Here is a 21,558-nt window from a genome sequence, read left to right as displayed (position 1 = left end):
AGCACTTTAGAAGAGTTTTGTGAAAGTGACAGAGTGAGAAAGAGGTATTATATTATATAACATTTCCGGCGGAAGTAGCTTCATTTGCCTCAGTGGGACGAGAGCTTCTCCTGATCTTTGGCCTGCATGTTCGGAGGAGAGGCCTTGCAAAGTCCAGGACTCCACTGTTTCACGCATTTGCTTTGCCTCTTAACACTCCCATATGTACATGTGTGTTTTCTTATTTCCTAATAGCAAATCTTTGAGGACCTCATCATATACTGGTGTTTATAGTTGGTTCCCATGGATTGGATATTACTTGTAGAAAATTATTGTCTTTGGTGATAACAGTGCTGTATTGACCTTGGAAAATAATAAAATTTTCTGGCAAATGTAGTAATGGGTATGTGTGTGTATGTATGTACATATGTGGGTATTACGTAAGCATGTAGTCTAAGCTGCATATTTTTTGACATAACAGCACACATCTAACTAAATGTGATTTTGTTTTTAAACAAGAAAAAAAAAACTAAGATTTAAAAAAATGGTCTTCAGGACCATTGGATTTAGTTTTTTGTTTTGCTGAAGAGGAACCTGAAGTCTAAGCCATTTTTATATTGAACACCTACTTCTTTAGAATCATCAGTCATCAGTCAACATTGAAATGCTCTGCTCATTTGCTTGCATTTGTCAAAGTACAAGTGTATCAATCTGTTCTTTTTTTTTTTTTTTTTTGAGATGGAGTCTCACTCTGTCACCCAGGCTGGAGTGCAGTGGCGTGATCTCCCCTCACTGCAACCTCTGCCTCCCACATTCAAGCGATTCTCCTGCCTCAGCCTCCTGAGTAGCTGGGACTACAGGTGCCCGCCACCACACCTGGCTAATTTTTTGTATTTTTAGTAGAGACGAGGTCTCACCATGTTAGCCAGGATGGTCTCAATCTCCTGACCTCGTGTTCCGCCCACCTTGGCCTCCCAAAGTGCTGGAATTTCAGGCGTGTGCCACCGCGCCCTGCCAATCTGTTCTTACTAAAGGCAAATTTTGAATAATGAATTATCTTGGATGAACAGAATTTTTCTTAAGCTTCAGAGAGTATTTTTTCAGATGCATTTATAGGAAACCATTTCATTATAGAATAGATATTCATTAAACATAAATGCTTAAAATCCTTCAAAAATGCTCATATTGGGGAACTGTACCTGAAATTCTCTGATATCCTAAAAGGAACAATATTTTTATTTCACTTTGGTTTATTCTAAAACAAACTCATTTTTCATTTTCATGGACATCACCAAGACCTAAATTTGTATATATAAATGAAGAATTAAAATGGCTTATGCTGCTGGTCAGCTGTTTAAATATTTTCTTTTAAAATCAGGCTTGAAGTCATGGTATTGCTTTGATAGGCCTTTAATCCTTTTCAGATTTTATTATCATGCTACTTAAATGTTTCTCTCAGCTTTTTATAAATCCATATCTAAAGTCCATCACCTTTTGCAAATGTAGCCATAATACAGAGCAGATAAAAGTTGAAAGAATCTAACCTATAGTAAATCCTTTAAAGATGCCTTGATTAATTGTAAAATGATAAAAATTTGACTCATCTTCACCTTAAACAGAAAATAATTTCCTTTACAGTCACCAAAAATTGCAATGGCATGGTGGCTCATTCCTGTACCCCAATACTTTGAGAGGCCAAGCTGGATGGACCACCTGAGGTCAGGAGTTCAAGACCAACCTGGCTAACAGGGTGAAACCCTGTCTCTACTAAAAATACAAAAATTAGTTGGGCAAGGTGGCAGGTGCCTGTCATCCCAGCTACTCAGGAGGCTGAGGCAGGAGAATCGCTTGAACCTGGGAGGCAGAGGTTGCAGTGAGCCGAGATCACACCACTGCACTCCAGCCTGGGCAACGAGAGTGAAACTCCATCTCAAAAAAAAGAAAAAAAAAAAAATTCCAACTCAAAGCTGGATATGGTGGCTCATGACTGTAATCCCAGCCCTTTGGGAGGCCAATGTGGGAGGATTGCTTGAGCCCAGGGTTTGAGCAGCAGCCTAGGCAATAAAGACCCCTTCTCTAAAAAAATTTGAAAAATTAACCTGGCCTGGTAGTGTGTACCTGTAGTCCCAGCTACTTGGGAGGCTGAGGCAGGAGGATCCCTTGGGGCTAGGAGTTAAAGGTTGCAATGAACTATGATTGTGCTACTGCACTCTAATCTAGTGACAGAGTGAGACTGTCTTCAAGAAAAAAAAAAAAAAGAAAATTGCATAATCATACTAACATGGTCCTGACTTTTTATAGATATGTTTAGGCAACACTGTTCAGCTATACAAAGAACATAATTTAGTTGAGAGGAAAACAGTGTATCAAAGAAGGAGCAGCCTATAGGGTCCCTTCCGACAGAGAGTAAACTACAAGTTTCTTATACCTGGAACACTCTTGCCATTGGGTAGGTGAGAGAATATATTTATAGCACTTCTTTCTTTTCTTCTTCTTCTTCTTCTTATTATTATTATTTGGAGACAGGGTGTTGCTCTGTCAGAAAGTCTATAGTGTGGTGGTGAGATCATGGCTCACTGCAGCCTTGAACTCCCATTCTCAAGTGATCCTCCCACCTCAGCCTCCCCAGTAGCTGGTACTACAGGCAGGCATCACCAGCCTGGAAATTTTTTTTTTTTTTTTTTGGTAGAAACGGGGTTTCACCATCTTTCCCAGGCTATTCTTGAACTTCTGAGCTTAAGCAGTCTGCCCACCTTGGCTTCCCAAAGTACTGGGATTACAGACGTGAGTCACCACGCCTGGCCTTAAATTTTTATGCCCTTTAAGTATGCCTTGATGTGGACATTCCCATCTCTATATTCCTAGATACCCTAAACTCAGTAGTTGGAATACATTTGAGGAGGGCCTACCCTTTTCCTGCATCTGCCTACCTCGACTGTGTTCAAAGTAGAAGGGGAAATGGCAAAATGATAATCCATGAGGTAAAAATTTTACTTAAATCTAGATATGTTAATTTTATTTCTTAAATTTAGTTTCTCAAATTTCTTTAATAATGCAGTGATTTAGTTGTTGGCACATGTATTAAGGCATTATGTCTATGAACTGTTACTTAATTATGACTGATTTAATAGTGACTCACTCTATATATGCTCTACAGACAGCCACATACCACAGGGCATCACACCCAGCAGGCCTAAATATTAATGAGGTTTTTATAAAACTAATTACAAGAAAGTCTCTCATGGAGAGTACAGAAAGTGGTCCTTAGAAGAGAGAGGACTATGAATAGTGTCCTTTGTCATGGAAGCCATCTCTCAGTTAACATTAGATGTATTAGATGCCTAAATCTTGGCATTATTTCAGTAATAGTACAATGGTATGAGGTAATGTTTCCGTAAAAGTGCTTATCTACACATAGGTGGTAGCTGACTGAAGATAGGTAATCACTTATTTCAGGAACTGATCAGTCATAGGAAAGAAATGCTGAGCCAAGTAGGTGAGCACTTTTTATACATGAATGCATTTAAACCTATGGGTTACAAAATGCAGAAACAAAAATTAAGTACTCAATATTTTTGCTAGTTGTTGATGAATCTGTCTTCTACTACAGTGAAGGGAGTGTTAATTATGGTAAACGTGTATATATATGTGTGTGTGTATATATATGTGTGTCTATGTATGTGTGTGTGTGTGTGTGTATATATATATATATATATATATATGCTTACATTGTTCTAGACGGGTTAAATTCAGGACAGTTACTCCCACAGATAAGAAGGGCAAAAAGCCTAGTTTTGGAGCCTCTTTAGTTGAAATTAGTGGTCTTTGCTCACAGTGTAGTGCAATAGGTTACTAAAACTTATTCCTACAGTCTAACGAAAACTTTGTACCCTTTGATCAACATCTTCTCTTTCCTCATCCATTCCAGCTCCCTCTAGGCTCTGGTAACCACCTTTCTAATCTCTGTTTCTATGAGAGCAACTTTTTTAGATTCCACATATAAATGAGATCATTTAGTACTTGTCTTTCTGTGGCTGGCTTATTGCACCTTGCATTATACCTGTTCCGTTCATGTTGTCATGAATGAAACATTTTCTTCTTTCTGAAGGCTGTATAGTATTCCAATGTTTATATATACTACCCTTTCCTTATCCATTTATTCGTTGATGGACACTTAGGTTGCTTTAATATCATAGTTACTGTGAATACTGCTGAAATGAACAAGGAAGTGCAGATATCTCTTTGACATATTGATTGCAGTAGATATATACTGAGTAGTGATATTGCTGGGTCATATGGTATTTCTATTTTTCTCTTTTTGAGGAACCTTCACAGTATTTTCCACAATGGCTGTACTAGTTTACATTCCCACCAGCAATGCTCACAACATGACATTGTACCCCATAAACTCACACTATTGTATTTTTCAATTAAAATTATTTTTTTAAAGTAGTGATCTTTGCATGAGGAGCTTTGTGATCTGCTTTGCCACAGAGGTGAAGTCTTCCATAGGTTGCATGTATTGTTGCAATAATAGCAATAATAAGAAGAGAACAAAACAAAACTATCACTTACTGAGTAACTTATTGCTAGGCACTATGCTAAACACTTTATGTACATTCTCCCTCTGTTTAATCTTCGCAACAGTCTTGTGAGTTAATAAATATTTTCCCCATTTTACAGATAAGGGTCTGGATAGTTTAAATTAGAATTTTCACAAGTGATAATGAATAGTCACATTTTATTTTATTTTTATTTTTAAACTCAGAGACAGGGTCTTGCTATGTTGTCCAGATGGGTCTTGAACTCCTGACCACAGGTGATGTGCTCAGCTCCGTCTCCCAAAGTGCTAGGATTACAGGCGTGAGCCACCCTGTCCCTGGCCAGTAGTGACATTTTAAACTGATGATTCTTTGTTCTGTCCTGTTTAGCTAGAGAAGTATCATGTAATGGTTAAGAATATGAGCTCTGGGCTGGGTGCTGTGGCTCACGCCTGTAACCTCAGCACTTTGGGAGGCTGAGGTGGGCAGATCACCTGAGGTCAGGAGTTTGAGACCAGCCTGACCAACACGGAGAAACCCCATCTCTATGCCTGTAATCCCAGCTACTCGGGAGGCTGAGGCAGGAGAATCGCTTGAACCTGGGAGGCGAAGGTTGCAAGGTTGCAGTGAGCCGAGATCGCACCATGGCACTCCAGCCTGGGTAACAGGAGCAAAACTCCATCTCAAAAAATAAATAAATAAATAAAAGAGAATATGAGCTCCGAAGCTTAGAGTAAGGTTTCTGCTCCAGGTCTATTACTCTTACCTATATGAGTTTTCCCTTGTTACATAATCTCTGTGTATGTCTAAGGTGGGTATAATAACAGTAACCAGATGGGGCTGTGTTTGAAGACTGGATGAGTTGATATTTATGAAGTTTCTGGTTCATAGTATGCATTACATGTTGATTTTTATGTTTATTATTGTATATGAATATTTTACAAGCCTTATTGTGATTTTGATAAAAATAAATTCATGCCTTTTTGTCATTCAGTAATATTGTATGTGCTTCCTTATACAGTATTCACACTTTATTGGTTAAATTTATTACTATGCACTTTTTTTTTTTTTTTTTTTTTTTTTTTGAGACGGAGTTTCACTCTGTTGCCCAGCCTGGAGTGCAGTGGCGCGATCTCGGCTCACTGCAAGCTCCGCCTCCCGGGTTCACGCCATTCTCCTGCCTCAGCCTCCCAAGTAGCTGGGACTACAGGCGCCCGCCACCACGCCCAGCTAATTTTTTGTAATTTTAGTAGAGATGGGGTTTCACCGTGTTAGCCAGGATGGTCTCGATCTCCTGAACTCGTGGTCTACCCGCCTTGGCCTCCCAAACTGCTGGGATTACAGGCCACTTTTTAAATTTCACTGTGAAAGACATTTTTATCCCTGATATTCAGGTTTTGTTTTTCTCTGTCTTAAAGAAAAATTTTTGATATTTGTATATTGGTCCTAAATTCAGTCCCTTTACTGAATTCCCTTATTAGTTCCAGATAGATTATAAAAGCCAGCAGTTTTGGAATCATTCTTGACCCCGTCATTCTCTCATACCCCACACTAAGTTCTGTCAAATCTACCTTAAAAGTATATCCACATTGGCAGCCAGGCACGGTGGCTCAAGCCTATAATCCCAGCGCTTTGGGAGCCAAGGCAGGGGGATCAGTTGAGGCCGGCAGCTCAAGACCAGCCTGGCCAACATAGAGAAACCCCGTCTCTACTAAAAATACAAAAAATTAGCCAGGCCATGGTGGTGCACACCTGTAATCCCGGCTACGCCAGAGGCTGAGGAACCGGAATCACTTGAAGCCAGGAGGCAGAGATTGCAATGAGCCAAGATCATGCCACTGCACTCCAGCCTGGGCGACAGAGCAAGACCCTGTCTCGAAAAGATAAAATAAAATAAATATACATAGAGAGTGGTGGTTCACATCTGTAACCCCAGCATGTTGGGCGGCCGAGGTGGGAGTATCACTTGAGCCCAGGAGTTTGAAACCAGCCTGGGCAATATAGTGAGACCCTTATCTCTACAAAAAGTTTTAAAAAAAAGAAAAAAATTCAGGTGTGATGCCTCGCACCTGTAGTCCCAGCTGCTTGGGAGGCTGAGGTGGGAAGAATTGCTTAAGCCCAGGAGATCAAAGCTGCAGTGGGCTGTAATTGCACCACTGTACTCCAGCCTGTATGACAGAGTGAGACTGTTTCAAAAAAAATTGTATACTCACACTCTCTCACACACATTCACACACACACACATACACACACACACACAGCAGGCAACATTTCTTGGGATGTCTCAACTTTCATACTATATATACTCCAAGCCATCTTGTCCCACTCCTGAATTATTGCCAGGCTCTTCTAGTCTCTGTGCTTACCCAACCACAATCTGTTCTCATGGGAATCTATTATTAACTAAGGATCGTTTGTCTCTTCTGTATCTATTACAACTTTTTATCTTATTCTGTTACTAAAACAGCTAGAGCCTTTTTCCAAAATATTGGAAACTAATGGTGAGAATGGCCAGCCCTATCCTTATTCTAACTTTAATGAGAATTACCTTTAATTTGATCCAATTTAATGCCTCTAGTTTCTGTTGAATAATGTTTTACCTTGATTTGAAATTTTATGCTATTCACAGTTTACCCAGTTTTTATCTAAGTTGTTGATTTTATTGTTTCAGTGTTTATGAGTATGATCATATATTTCTTTCTCCTCTTACTATTCTGAAGGGTCATTCTTCGTTCATCTTCATATTCATGAACTAAAGCCATACTCAGTCATAAAGTATTACAAGCGTACCTTGGAGATATTGTTGGTTAGGTACCAGATCACTGCAATAAAGCAAATATCACAATACAATCACCTGAATATTTTGGTTTCTCAGTACTTATAAAACTGAAGTTTACACAATACTGTAGTCTATTAAGTATGCAGTAACATTATATCAGAAATTTGAGTTGTCATCTTTTTGCTCACATCCTGCCTCAATGTGGTGGCTGCTGACTGATCATGGTGGTGCTTATTGAAGGTCTGAGTGGCTGTGGCAGTTTATTAAAATAAGACAACAATGAACTTTGACATGTTGATTGATTCTTACTTCCATGAAATATTTCTCTGTAGCATTAAGTGCTATTTGCTAGCCTTTTACCCACAGTAGAACTTCTTTTGCAATTGTCGGTCAGTTCTCTCAGACCCTGCTGCTGCTCTATCAACTAAGTTTATGGAATATTATAAATCCCTTGTTGTCATTTCAACAATGTTCATGGCATCTTCACCAGGAAAAATTTCAACCTTGAGAAACCATTTTGTTTGCCCATCCATAAGAAGCAACTCCTCATTCATTCAATGTTTATCATGAAATTGCAGCAATGCAGTTACCTGTTCAGGTTCCACTTCCAATTCTAGTTCTCTTGCTATTTCCACCACCTGTGCAGTTACTTCCTCCACCAAAGTCTTGAACCTGTCAGATTTATCCGTGAAGATTGGAACCAGTTTCCTCCAAACTCCTGTTAATGTTGATATGTTGACGTCCTCCCATGAATCATGAATATTGTTAATGGCATCAGGAATGGTGAATCCTTTCCAGAAGATTTTCAATTTACTCTGCCCAGATTCACCAGAGGAATTACTATCCATGGCAGCTATTACCTTGTGAAATATGTTTCTTACATAATGAGACTTAAAACTCAGAATTACTCCTTGGCCCATGGACTGCAGAATAGATATTGAGTTAGCAGGCATGAAAACATAAATCTCCTTGTATGTAAATCTCCTTATACGTACATCTCCATCAGAGCTCTTGGGTGACCAGGTGGATTGTCAATGAGCAGTAATATTTTGAAAGAATCTTTTTTTCTGAGCAGTAGTACGTTTAAAATATTTAGTAAACCATGCTGTAAACAAATGTGCCATCATCCAGGCTTTGTTGTTCCATTGATACAGCACAGGCAGAGTAGACCTAGCATAATTCTTAAGAGCCCTAGCATTTTTGGAATGGTAAATGAGCATTAGCTTCAACGTAAAGTCACCAGATGCATTAGCCCCTAACAAGGGAGTCAGCCTGTCCTTTGAAACTTTGAAGCCAGGCATTGACTTTTCTTCTCTAGCTATCAAATTACTAGATGTCATCTTCTTCCAATAGAAGTCTGTTTGATCTACACTGAAAATCTGGTGTTTTTTTTAGCATATCCACCTTTATCAATTATCTTAGTTGATCTTCTGGATAACCTGCTGCAGCTTCTCCATCAGTACTTGCTGCTTCACTTTGCACTTTTATGTTATGAAAATGTCTTCCTTCATTCAACCTCATGAAGCAACCTCTGTTAGCTTCCAACTTTTCTTCTGTAGCTTCCTTACCCTTCTTAACCTTCATAGAATTAAAGAGAGTTAGGACCTTGCTCTGGACTAGGCTTTGGCTTAGGAATGCTGTGGCACATTTTGGTAATTTCAGCAATTATTTCAAACTTTTTCATTATTATGTGGCAAGGTCCTCTCCCTCTCCTTGAGCCTCCTTATTCCCTGAGATACAAGAATATTGGAATAAGGCAAATTAACACTAAAATGGCCTCTAAGAGTTCAAGTGAAAGAGTCACTGTCTCTCACTTTAAATCAAAAGCTAGAAAGAGTGGGCCAGGCGCGGTGGCTCAAGCCTGTAATCCCAGCACTTTGGGAGGCCCAGGCGGGCGGATCACGAGGTCAGGAGATCGAGACCATCCTGGCTAACACAGTGAAACCCCGTCTCTACTAAAAACACAAAAAATTAGCCTGGTAGTCCCAGCTACTCGGGAGGCTGAGGCAGGAGAATGGTGTGAACCCAGGAGGCGGAGCTTGCAGTGAGCCAAGATCGCGCCACTGCACTCCACCTGGGCGACAGAGTGAGACTCCGTCTCAAAAAAAAAAAAAAAAAAAAGCTAGAAAGAATGACGCTTAGTGAGGAAGGCATGTTGCACCAGTTAGACAAGTTGTGACTGCAAAAGAAAAGTAGTTGAAGGAAGTGATGAGCACTACTCCAGTGAGGACACTAAATGATATGAAGGCAAAACAGCTCCATTGCTGAGTTAACACAAAATGTGACCCAGGAACACAAAGTGAGCACATGCTGTCAGAAAAAAATGGTTCCAATAGACTTGTTTTTCACACAGGGTTGCCATAAATTTTCTTTTTTTTTTTTTTTCTTCTTTTTTTTTTTTTATTATACTTTAAGTTTTAGGGTACATGTGCACATTGTGCAGGTTAGTTACATATGTATACATGTGCCATGCTGGTGCGCTGCACCCACTAACTCGTCATCTAGCATTAGGTATATCTCCCAATGCTATCCCTCTCCCCTCCCCCCTCCCCACCACAGTCCCCAGAGTATGATATTCCCCTTCCTGTGTCCATGTGATCTCATTGTTCAATTCCCACCTATGAGTGAGAATATGCGGTGTTTGGTTTTTTGTTCTTGCGATAGTTTACTGAGAATGATGGTTTCCAATTTCATCCATGTCCCTACAAAGGATATGAACTCATCATTTTTTATGGCTGCATAGTATTCCATGGTGTATATGTGCCACATTTTCTTAATCCAGTCTATCATTGTTGGACATTTGGGTTGGTTCCAAGTCTTTGCTATTGTGAATAATGCCGCAATAAACATACGTGTGCATGTGTCTTTATAGCAGCATGATTTATAGTCATTTGGGTATATACCCAGTAATGGGATGGCTGGGTCAAATGGTATTTCTAGTTCTAGATCCCTGAGGAATCGCCACACTGACTTCCACAATGGTTGAACTAGTTTACAGTCCCACCAACAGCGTAAAAGTGTTCCTATTTCTCCACATCCTCTCCAGCACCTGTTGTTTCCTGACTTTTGAATGATTGCCATTCTAACTGGTGTGAGATGATATCTCATTGTGGTTTTGATTTGCATTTCTCTGATGGCCAGTGATGATGAGCATTTTTTCATGTGTTTTTTGGCTGCATAAATGTCTTCTTTTGAGAAGTGCCTGTAAAAAACGCGGTATCTGTGAAGAGCAAGAAAATGCATTATGAGTGTATATCTTTTAATCAAATTATATTTGATTACAATTTACTTGGGAATTTTTGCATTTTATTCTATTAAGAGTGAAATTAGTCTTAATTTTTAGTATCTAGTATTGCCATTTCAAAGAACTGTGATACAAGATTTAGCCTAGAATTTTTTTTTTTTTTTTTAAGACGGAGTATTGCTCTTGTCTCCCAGGCTGAAGTGCGGTGGCGTGATCTTGGCTCACTGCAGCCTCCACCTCCTGGGTTCAAGCAATTCTCCTGCCTCAGCCTCCTGAGTAGCTGGGATTACAGGCATCCGCCACCACGCCAGGCTAATATTTGTACTTTTAGTAGAGATGGGGTTTCACCATGTAGGCCAGGCTGGTCTTGAACTCCTGACCTCAGGTGATCTGCCCACCTCGGCCTCCCAAAGTGCTGGGATTACAGGCATGAGCCACCACGCCCAGCCCTAGCCTAGCATTTTAAAATTTAATGGGGAGGATAGCTGCACTGGTCAAATTAAAAATTGTTTATATAAAATTGGAATGATATGTTCTTTTAGAGTTAAATAGAACTCTCCTATGAAACTCCATGTTACTGCATCTTTTTTCTTAAAAGAGAGAGGGAGACAGGGTCTTTCCATGTTGCCCAAGCTAGTCTTGCTCTCCTGACCTCCCAAGTAATCCTTGACAGTCCTTTTCATTTCTTCTAGAGTTATTAGTATCTTAACTTTTTCTACTTTTCCAGTAAATATTGATACTTTGCATTTTCTTAGTCATCCATTTTATCTAATTTTTCAGGTTTAATTAGCATAAAGTTACATAAAATATACTTATACCTTTAAAATATATTCTTACCTGTCATTATATCTTCTTCCTCATTGCTAATTTTGTAAATTCTCGATTTATTCTCTCTCTAACCCCTTGTTGAGAATCAGCTTTTTGTTTTAATTCTGAATTTTAACTTTAATTTTGATTATATCTCTTACAGCTTTTGTCTTTATTAATTTTCACCTGATATTTTGTTTTGATTTGCTTAATTTTTCTAGCTTTGTAAGTTGACCTCATGGTTTATATATTTGTAGTTTTTTTTAGTAATAACATGATTTTAAATGAGTAGTTTCTCACCACATAACATTTGTAAGCATTTCTCACAAGTAGAACTCTTCATGGTTTCATGAGAATTACCCATTCATGTGTTGTGAGTCCTGTGAAGCATGCCTATTGGTTTTACTTACACATTTCCAAGTAGGGTTAAAACTCTTCATGAAGAATTTAGAGTGGCTGTTAATAAATATTACCAAATTAATTAAAATAAATCTCTATAAAATTTATAGGCCTAAATTACCACATTGACTATTCAGTTTTATCTGTATGGCCCTAATATTTCTCCAGTTGCTGAAAAAGACCTTTTGGCCAATCTGAATAGAGATACAGAAATTCTCTGCAGTTAGGCCTTAAAATAAAGCAGATATAATTATATAGGCATATTTTAAATATAATAAGCAATATGGCTTAGCACTTAAGAGCATGGGCTCTAAGGTTTGACTCCTGAAAATGAAGCCTTCGCTTTGCAGTTAGTTGCTGGTGTGACCTTGGCCAAGTTACTTAGCTTTTCTATATTTTGTAACTAATAGACTGGATGGAGGAAAAGTGTTAATTTTTATGGTTGTTGTGAGGATTAAATGAGTTACTATATAAAAAGTACCTAAGAAAAAACAGTGTCTGTCACATAGGAATCACTTAGTAAATGTAATTATTATTATTTTTTGAATTATTTTTATTATAATTTAAAGCACAGATAAACAATTTGCTGTTGAAGTGGTAATCTAATACTTCTATTTTTGTGTACCAGTTGCATTCTGCTAAACTAAAGTATAAGCCAATACACACTGTAGAATGTTTGTCATCTTCTTAATTTTATTACCTTTCTCAACAAGCTCAGACTCCAGTTGACATTTGCAGGGCTGGGCCTTTTTAAAATTCACATTCATTTGTTGGCAGGGTTTCTTTCACACTACCGACAGGTTTGATAATTCATGGGGTAGATTTAATTGACAGGGTTTTAGTTAGCATGAACTAGAAACAGCCTGTTTTGCAGGCTTGGTTTATTTTTGCTGAAAGAAGCTGAGTGTCTGACAATTATGTTTACTAATGAATTCATTTCTTTGGTATACTCCTTAAAATTCTCAGGAGTAAGAAAGACGTCCTCATGGCCTCACAGTTTTCTAATTCCCACGTGAGAACGAAAATTTTGTCTACAACACCAGACTTGTTTGTTAAACATAAAAGAACATAAATCCTCCACAGGTCCCCAGGGGTGTGTTAGAGAAAGGGAGTGATCATTATAAACCACTTAGCCCTGTATGCTCTGTATCATGTTGCCATGAGAAAGTGATGTTTGATTGGCTCATAAAATAGGTTTAGTAAATCCTTTAAATACTGACGTGGCCAATTGTGCACATTGGAAATTAATACCTGAGAGTGTATAATAAGGATTACCATGTCTCCAGAGCAGTCACCTGGGCATGTGTAGATTTCTGAATTTAAGGATGACTGTGTTTTGTGATTTCACTTTTATGTGTCAATATTGCTTAGTTTTATCATCCTCCTTTCATTTGGCTATGGCCCACAGATACGTTTTTCATCATTGTTTTCTCTCTTCATTCTCTTCTTGATGTTTGGGCTATGTTAGCATATATCAGCCAACCAACCTTTGCTATGAATCCCATATTCTGCAAATGGTGTTGTGTCAGAAAATAAGAAAAATATCAAGTTGTTAAAGCAGACGACTTGATTTAATGCATTATTCTTTTTCTATCCTCACTATGCATTCCCAAACCAGTTGAAAGGAAATGTGGAATGAAGTGGCAACGGGGTGTGTGTGTGTGTGTGTGTGTGTGTGTAAAAAATTATTTCAGTAATAACTTTAAATTCCATAGACATCTTAATAGTTATTGTGTGTGACCATAAAAATTAGTGGTAGAATAATTGCATGAATTTTAGAATTATATATTTTTGTATGACACAAGTTCTGAGAAAATCTTGAAATGTCTAATTTACTATGAAACAATTAGTAGCATATGCTAAGTTCTACTGTTTTATAGACAAAGAACACAGTACCTTATTAGATGTTTGCTTCACTTAAACTTTATGGAGAACAAAACTATATAGATTTTTCAAAGCACTGTCCTAAATATATGCACTAGACTTGCATGAGCATGTAAGAATTAGTTGCCAGCTGTCTCGCTGCAAATCCAGAAATTTTCATAAGGATTATTTTCCAAATGGCATCAAATTCAGTTGGAAATCTTCATGAAATAAGTAATAATATGCTCATCACCCTTCTCCTATTTACAGGACAGTGGATTTTGTATCAACATAAATCAGAGAAGGCAAAAGTTAAGATATTTTTGTTTCTTAATAAAGTGTTAACATTTTAATCTCGATATTTTTGTGTCATTAAAGCCCTTTTTAAAATACTTTTAAAGAAGTTACAGATCATATAACATGAGGTAGTTTATTTTTAAACAGAAATAAAAAGAAAATAATATATAGTAAAGTAGCTATTTGAGTTGTTAATTTTAGACTTCCTGAAGAGAATATTCTTTTCTCTTTAGGATGCTTTTTTTATTAGAAAGATTAAAATGGTTATTTTGAAAAATGGTCTCAAGAAAATTTTGTACACAATGTGTTCTGCTGAAGCAGTGTATTGAAATGACTTCATCCTGGCCAAATCCAATGATACTTTTTAGTTTTCACCTCTTTGATCTTTCTTTGGCACTTGGCATTATTGACCACTCCTGCTTCAGGTGAAATTCTCTCTTCTCTCTTACCTTAACGTCTGCACCTTCCCTCACAGTGGCTTCCCTCTTATTTCCCTGACTGCTCCTTCTCAGGATGCTTTTGTTAAAGGATCTTTTCTATTGACCCACACTTGAAGTGTTACTGTTTCCTCGAATTCCTCAAACATGTGGTGATTACCTGTCTGTGTTACTCCCCTCTATGAAGCCTTCAGCGGCTCTGCCTCTTAAGTGCAAGGGTGGCCAACTCAGATGCCAAAGGGCAAATATAAGTAAATGAAGATAATCTGGATTTTTTTTTAAATCATAGAAAGTAGATAGAGATTTTTAAAAACTAGAAAGAACATGCCTCATGTGAAGCATTTTTCATTTAGTCCCAGCCTCAGTTGCTATGAAGGCCAAGTATTCATTCCTTCACTCACCAAATACTGACACAGCGTTTACTATGTGCCTGGGGTGTAGGTGCTCAGGATAAGACAGTAAAGTAAACAAAGATATCTCCTTTGCTGGAGCTGACACGAATTCTGGAGATGAGCCCTCGTGGAGTCACCCAAAGCTAATGATATTTATTATTACCAGATCTTCAATTTTTTAAAAGCCAAACATCCAGGTTTTCTATGAAATTCCATTTTTTAAAACGTTGACAAATTTTTTAAAGAGACATCGAGCCCATTGGAATGTGCCTACATGTTTTCAACATTGGCCTACCAAATAATCCAACGTCTTATTACCATGCAATACCAAGACCTCACCTGCATCTATTTGTCCACCATGATCTCCATCTGATTTTTGTTTCCCACCCTCAGTTCACAATGGACCATGCTTAACGCTTTCTTTCTTCTTTACATCTTATGTATTGTACTTCTTGCTAGAATGCATTTTCATCCCCCACCCCTTTCACCCCTCGTCAGTCAATACTCTGAAAGCCCAAGTGTCAAGTCCTTTGTAAGCTGACCTTCATCTCACTGTATAAAATTACTCTCTTTCTTCTACTATTCCACAGTATTTCTTACATACTCTAATTAGAGCACTTACTAATGTGTTTTATGGACCCAGAACCCAAAAAAAGCTTTAGTTATGTGTTTGTATCCTGAGAATCTAGCAGAGCAGTTTGTGCCAAATCAGTGTTTCATAAATCCCTGTCGAATGAGTGGTGGTAACCTGCATCACACAGGCTCACCTCCCAAGCACAGAACAAACAGATCCTTATGAATAGAAACTTTGTTTCATGTGTAGACAACCCTGATGTAAAAATTACCATTCGATAAAAGTGATAATTATCAACGTTTCTGCCAGATAGATCTGAAATATCTACTTACGTCTGCTATACCCACCATCCCCGAACCACACACATACACCGCCTAACCCTTCCACATCCCGCACACACATACACTAAAACTCCTGGAATGGTTATACTGGCTGGCTTATGTATATGTAACTTGTAACCCTGGACTTCTCATGTGATATAGCAAAATCATATCTCCTCTTTGTCTTTGTGTTTTCTTATTTACTGCTTTTAAACTTCCAAGGTTATGTTAAAAAGTAGGTGTGCAGAGGTTGGAGGGGTGCAGGACAGAGATGGGAGACAAACTTTCTTGAGTGGCAACTCTGTGCAAACAATGTTTTAGGTGCTGCACATGTGCTGTCCCATTTTTCCTTTCTTCAAATGTCTCTGAGTTAGGTAGCATTATTCCCAGTTTACCAGTGAGGAAAATGAAGCTGAAGTAGTTTAAGTTCCATGTCTTAAGAGAGTTTTGGATACTTCAGATTTATAAGTACAATTGCTTCATTATACGCTTTGTCTTTTTTCAGCAACTTTTTCTTTCATATATTTAATGTTACATAAAATGTAGTATTTTTGGTAGTCTGGTATCTACTGAATTTAAAATTTTGAAAAAAATCTATCAGTGGTTTACAACCATGTCAGACTTCCTTTTAACAAAAGTTTTGCAATGCCCTGCTTAGTATTCTGAAATGCAATTCATAGAAGCAATTATCTGTTTACATGTGAAATTGTTTTAAAAATAAATATATTGTCTGCATGTTATATAAATCTATTAAAATAGCAAAGTAATTTATATTAAAATAATATGTTTCAATATATAAATGAACAGTAGCAATTACCCTAGAAAAATAAAGGGAAAATGTTAGCATCTTTTAAGTCGACTCATTGCGAATGTAACAGCTATAAATATAGACTAATAAGAATATATTTGTTTTAGTTGGGATGAAAATGGTATAACTAGTATTCCTGTTAGTGACATGTTTTTCCAAGTGAGTAACTCTTGGTTAAGTTTAAAACAAAACACAGAAAATTCCTTCAATTTACTCTATAGTTGACGTTATTTAAAATTTATCTTAACTAAAACAGTGCAAAACATATATGCGTTTATACATGAGATGATGTAAGGTTCCAGACTTAGATGAACTGTAGTAGAATTTGCACCTGCACGAAATGTCCAGTGAAATATTTGAAAGGCATGGAGGACATGGGGCAAATACTCATTTTCAGAACTTTCCATTGTTGGGCATTCGTGGACCTTGCCTGCTACATTTCAATCACTCCCTTCTCACCCCCAATTATTGAGACAACCTAAAATGTTCCCACAGATTTGTGAAACAGTCTGTCATGGGGCAATAATGGTCTCAGTGAGCACCACTGATCCAAACCTTCCAAACCAAAAGTTGACATGTGTTTAAAACAATCATTTATTCCTCTGTTTAAGATACTGTGTATAGTGAAATGTAAAATAGAAATATGTAAGAACTGGTTCCTTTCTTCAAGGATTAACAGCCTAAGAAGATGGATAACTTATACACATATATGGTTAGTGAGAAATATGTGTTTATCAAAACGAGAAAGATGACAGTGAGCTGAGAACACCCAGGAAGGTCACAGAAAGGAAGAACAGTACCAAGTGAGGTGCGAAAGATGAGTATACAATGAAGTGACTCTAGGAAAGCTTGCATCACAGATGAGGAAAGAGCCAAGGCCCCTGGCCAGGATGAAAGAGTTACTCTCAGAAAATAAAGGGCAGTAATAATAGGAGTTAAGAGTGGAATCACACTGTCATGTACAAATGAAAATTATATTCAATAATTCATGAATTGAATGTCAGATAGGGTTGCTCCTTACAAAATGTTTAAGTTTTAGGATAGTTATTTAGTGAATTTGGAATTCGTAAACAGAAAAACTAAGGACTCCAAAGAGACTCATATTTCTTCAACTGGGCCCTCATTTTCAGTTGTGTCTCTTCTTTAGAATTCTTAATTATATGTTCCCGGTTAAATTTTGGATTAACTCACTGCTGTGGTCTGTAGAGTCATAGCACCCACAGACATGAAACTTGTAATTGCCAGAATAACAGATTATGAAATGATGTCTCTTTCCCTTTGTCTTTTTGCAGGTATGATTTTGTAGAAGTTGAGGAACCCAGTGATGGAACTATATTAGGGCGCTGGTGTGGTTCTGGTACTGTACCAGGAAAACAGATTTCTAAAGGAAATCAAATTAGGATAAGATTTGTATCTGATGAATATTTTCCTTCTGAACCAGGGTTCTGCATCCACTACAACATTGTCATGCCAGTAAGTACCACTTTCAGATCCCCTTATTTAATTGGATCAGCTTTTTGTTTCTTTTTATTTTTCTCCTCTTACACATGAGAATCAGAAAAAAATCAGAAAATGAACCTAGCTGGGATTTCATTTTTATGTAAATAAAAACTCTTACATGCCAAGCCAGCAATTCATTAGGCAAATTAGAAAATATGAAATCAGTATTTACCATTTTATATCATATTCATGTGTATTGTTAAGCAGAAATTTCCCTGTTTGATTGCTCAGGAGTCTATGAAATATTATCTAGACAACTGATTAAATAAAGGAAATTTAAGTATTGGTTAAGGGTATAGCTAAAAAGAAGCAATACAATGCAAACTGAATTTTGAAAATGACAATTTATTCATTTAGTAATAATAGAATCATTTATCATGTGTGATTGAAGTTAAAGGAGAAATCTCTGAAGTATGTTATAAATGTTATAAATTGTGTATGTTATAAATTGTGAATTTTGATCAGTTTTATTATGTAGATTATTTAAGATATCCCAAACTCTACTCCATTCTGAAATACTTTTTGCCAGTATATATTCTGTTCCATTTTCTTTGTTCCTTTCCAAAACTTTTTAAAGTTTAATATAATACTTTAATATTTTTAAATTTATTTAATAAAATGTAACAATTCTACCTATAAATGAAAAATGTTAATGATAGACAAAGATGTACGTTTTTATTAATAGGCAATAGTTTAATACTGATTATTTGCTTGATTAAAGCCACTAAGGATCTGTTTAGTATACTTTTACAGTATCTTGTTTCACAGAACTTAGTGAGTTTAATATTTTTTAGGCTAGGGTGGCATTGAGGGCCATGGATACACTTGCACAAAGTGAAATATTTCTCAAATATTTAAATATGGGATATATTAATTGTAGTAAAAAACATACTAGCAGGTCTTTGTGAGAGCAAAGGTTTTATTCATCCCAAACATGCGACAAAATAAACTTTAAATTAAGGATATTATTTATATTTTAAATGAACTTCTGTCTATATTATATTAATTTAAATGTGTATAAATAGCAATCTGCTGTCCTCCTATAGAATAAAACACAAAAGCTAATGTATAAATATCACTACTGAAGGGTTTTTTTTCTGATTTTGTGACTACATAGATTATCTGGTTGTGTAACCTAAGGAGTTATATGGATTAAATCAAATATGTAATGATAAAAGCATACTATATGTATGTATTACACATATACATAGTAGACATAGTATATGTATGGTATTTATAGCAGCTAGCTCAGTTCTGAGCACATAATAGTCTCTCAATAAATACTTGAATGCTGAGTTGATCATGCAATGTAGTCACCCAGCTTAACTAATAGAGGATTCACTGTATATGTGTGAAAGTTGTCAGATTCATGAGACTTGTGATGAAGTAAGAACCCAAAGGTTGATTGAAAGTGCCATCCATCCTCTTGGCTAAGAAAAGTCCTGTCACCAGGGTTGACCTATTATCAGAGATTTACTGTGACTGAGACCAGACACCACATCTGCGAGACTTTAGGCCAAATGTATGTCATTGGTTCCATTATTGAAATTAAACTGACCACATTTTTAAATGATTGTTTAATCATTTAACAATGATTGGTAAATTGTCAATATGGACTTCAATGGGCTATTGTCAACTCTCCTGGACTCTATTGAGCCAGGCTTTGTGTGGCAACTACATTGACCTATACTGGGCTGTAGATAATGGAGATATGTGGAGAGTAAAGGCATAGGAGTTCTTGTAATTAAACTGTGTTTAGGAAAACAATAGGCTTTTGGACTGGAAGAAACAGGAGAGCATGAAGGTAGTGTCCTACATTGCCTAATAAGTATAAGTTGGTGATTTTCATTTTTAAGATTGCTTTCTGGAGAAATTATATGAATTTTACAATCTCGCAAGCTTTGTTTTTTCTGTGTTTAAATTTACGTTGACAATTAACCTGCCATTTCTTCAGCTGTCCTTTGTCTTGGTTCCATATATCCATTCATCTCTCTACTTACAGCCACATTCATTCTACTCTTAATAAACTGTCTGCAGAAGGGTGAGATCTGATGAGTTAGAATTTGACAAGTGGTTATGCTGTTAAGCCTTGCAGACTGTTTTGAATTATCATTGTGTACTCCTGAATTACACCCCTCCCTCCATGCACCCCCTCCACCCCCCACACTTTGCTAACAGGGTGCAATCCATCAATCTTATCTGTGTAACAGATTAATGAAAGCCTAAAGCAAGAAAGTGTGCCTCCTGGACAGCAGACTTAAAAGTTCTTGAGGCCTTTGCTCGGGGGCAAGGGTCCCTCCAAGCCCCTGGATCATCTCTGATGCTTTTATTTTTCTCTTTTTGCTCTGGATAAACTTCATGTCAGCACACTCTGTTCCCCAGAGGCAATGGTCTCATTGATTAGAAACCTACCTCTGCAAAATTCCACTTTAGATTCCACTGGCCACAATGATTTCTTTGTAATAGTAAAAATAATATTAACTACTAGTTTATAGTAGACAATTAACTTTCTGCATTGAGGTTTGTCAGGAGTGCCTAGTGCAATGCCATTCACATTGTAGCTGCTCATTAAGATTTCATAGAAATTCAGCCATTTCATCTTAGAGTTGTCTAAAACCCACAGGGAGCTATACTACCTTCCTATTTATTATATGTCACCTTTGTTCCTCTCACACAACAGAGATAATTCATAAACCGGAAAGCAGTAGACTCACAGGAATGACACCAGATATTCTGCTGTCCTAATATATTACGCTATATTACCAAAGACACATTCTTGCATTCGTTAAAGAATTGCCCTGGTTTTCTTTTTAGGGGAGGCAGTGAGGAGTGGGAATCAGTGGGACATCCACTGAAGTTAAAGAATTGAGTGCATACTAATGATTTTATAAACATTAGTATATACAGTTAACATTATCTGCTTTTCATAATCAACCCAATGAATATTTTGCATGCATTACTATACAGAAAAAATTTTAAGTGAGTTTAATCACATTATTTTCTAGGACAAATTATGGGTAAATTTTATTTTAAAATTCTTTATATTTCACAGGTGGAGAGATAACCCTGTATCCTTCTTTGGGACTATAAATGGATATCTGGTTCTGGCCAACAGTTAAGACTCCTTGGTTCTGATTACCATGTGTCTTAGAGGCAGAGTTTTAATACATTAGTTAAAATTTTCAGAAACAGTTTTTGCCACACAAGTTGCCATTAAAAATTATGTTCTCCCTTGTAAGATGATTTACCCACTCTTTTTTCCCTCAGTTTATGAATAACAGAGCATATAGTTAAATAAGAGATGACTTGTTCATTTGAATAAAGTGACGCTGTTCTAATATTTAAAGATTTTACATATTTATTATAAATATCAGTACTTTCCTTTATAATGTTAGGATTTCCATATCATTTTCTTGATTCACAGGTACCTTACAATAAGACATAATTAAAATTTCTCTCTCCATTTTTTCATTTGGTATTATAAACTAAACCTAGTTTTAGAAATAACTTTAGCATATGTTATTTACTTGAGGTTATAGCTAGTTATAGCTTTTTAAAACAGTAGTACTAGAATTGCTACATAATTTTAAAATTACGGCATTTCAATGATATTTTAGA

At 36.8% G+C, this 21,558-nt stretch overlaps 1 protein-coding gene across 2 annotated transcripts in view; it reads left to right on the top strand.

Moving 5' to 3' along the window:
* PDGFC (platelet derived growth factor C) overlaps nucleotides 1-21,558 on the top strand; it is a 211,165-nt gene that overhangs the window by 144,083 nt on the left and 45,524 nt on the right. For both annotated transcript variants that reach the window (XM_034959316.3, XM_003822558.6), the window contains exon 3: nucleotides 17,733-17,913. In XM_034959316.3, coding sequence (XP_034815207.1) covers nucleotides 17,733-17,913 — 181 coding nt within the window. The remainder of the gene's footprint in view (nucleotides 1-17,732; nucleotides 17,914-21,558) is intronic.

Source organism: Pan paniscus, chromosome 3 (genome assembly GCF_029289425.2).
Source record: "Pan paniscus chromosome 3, NHGRI_mPanPan1-v2.0_pri, whole genome shotgun sequence".
In the NCBI taxonomy this organism is placed as follows: Eukaryota; Metazoa; Chordata; class Mammalia; order Primates; family Hominidae; genus Pan; species Pan paniscus.
This window is presented reverse-complemented; position numbering and strand designations above follow the sequence as displayed.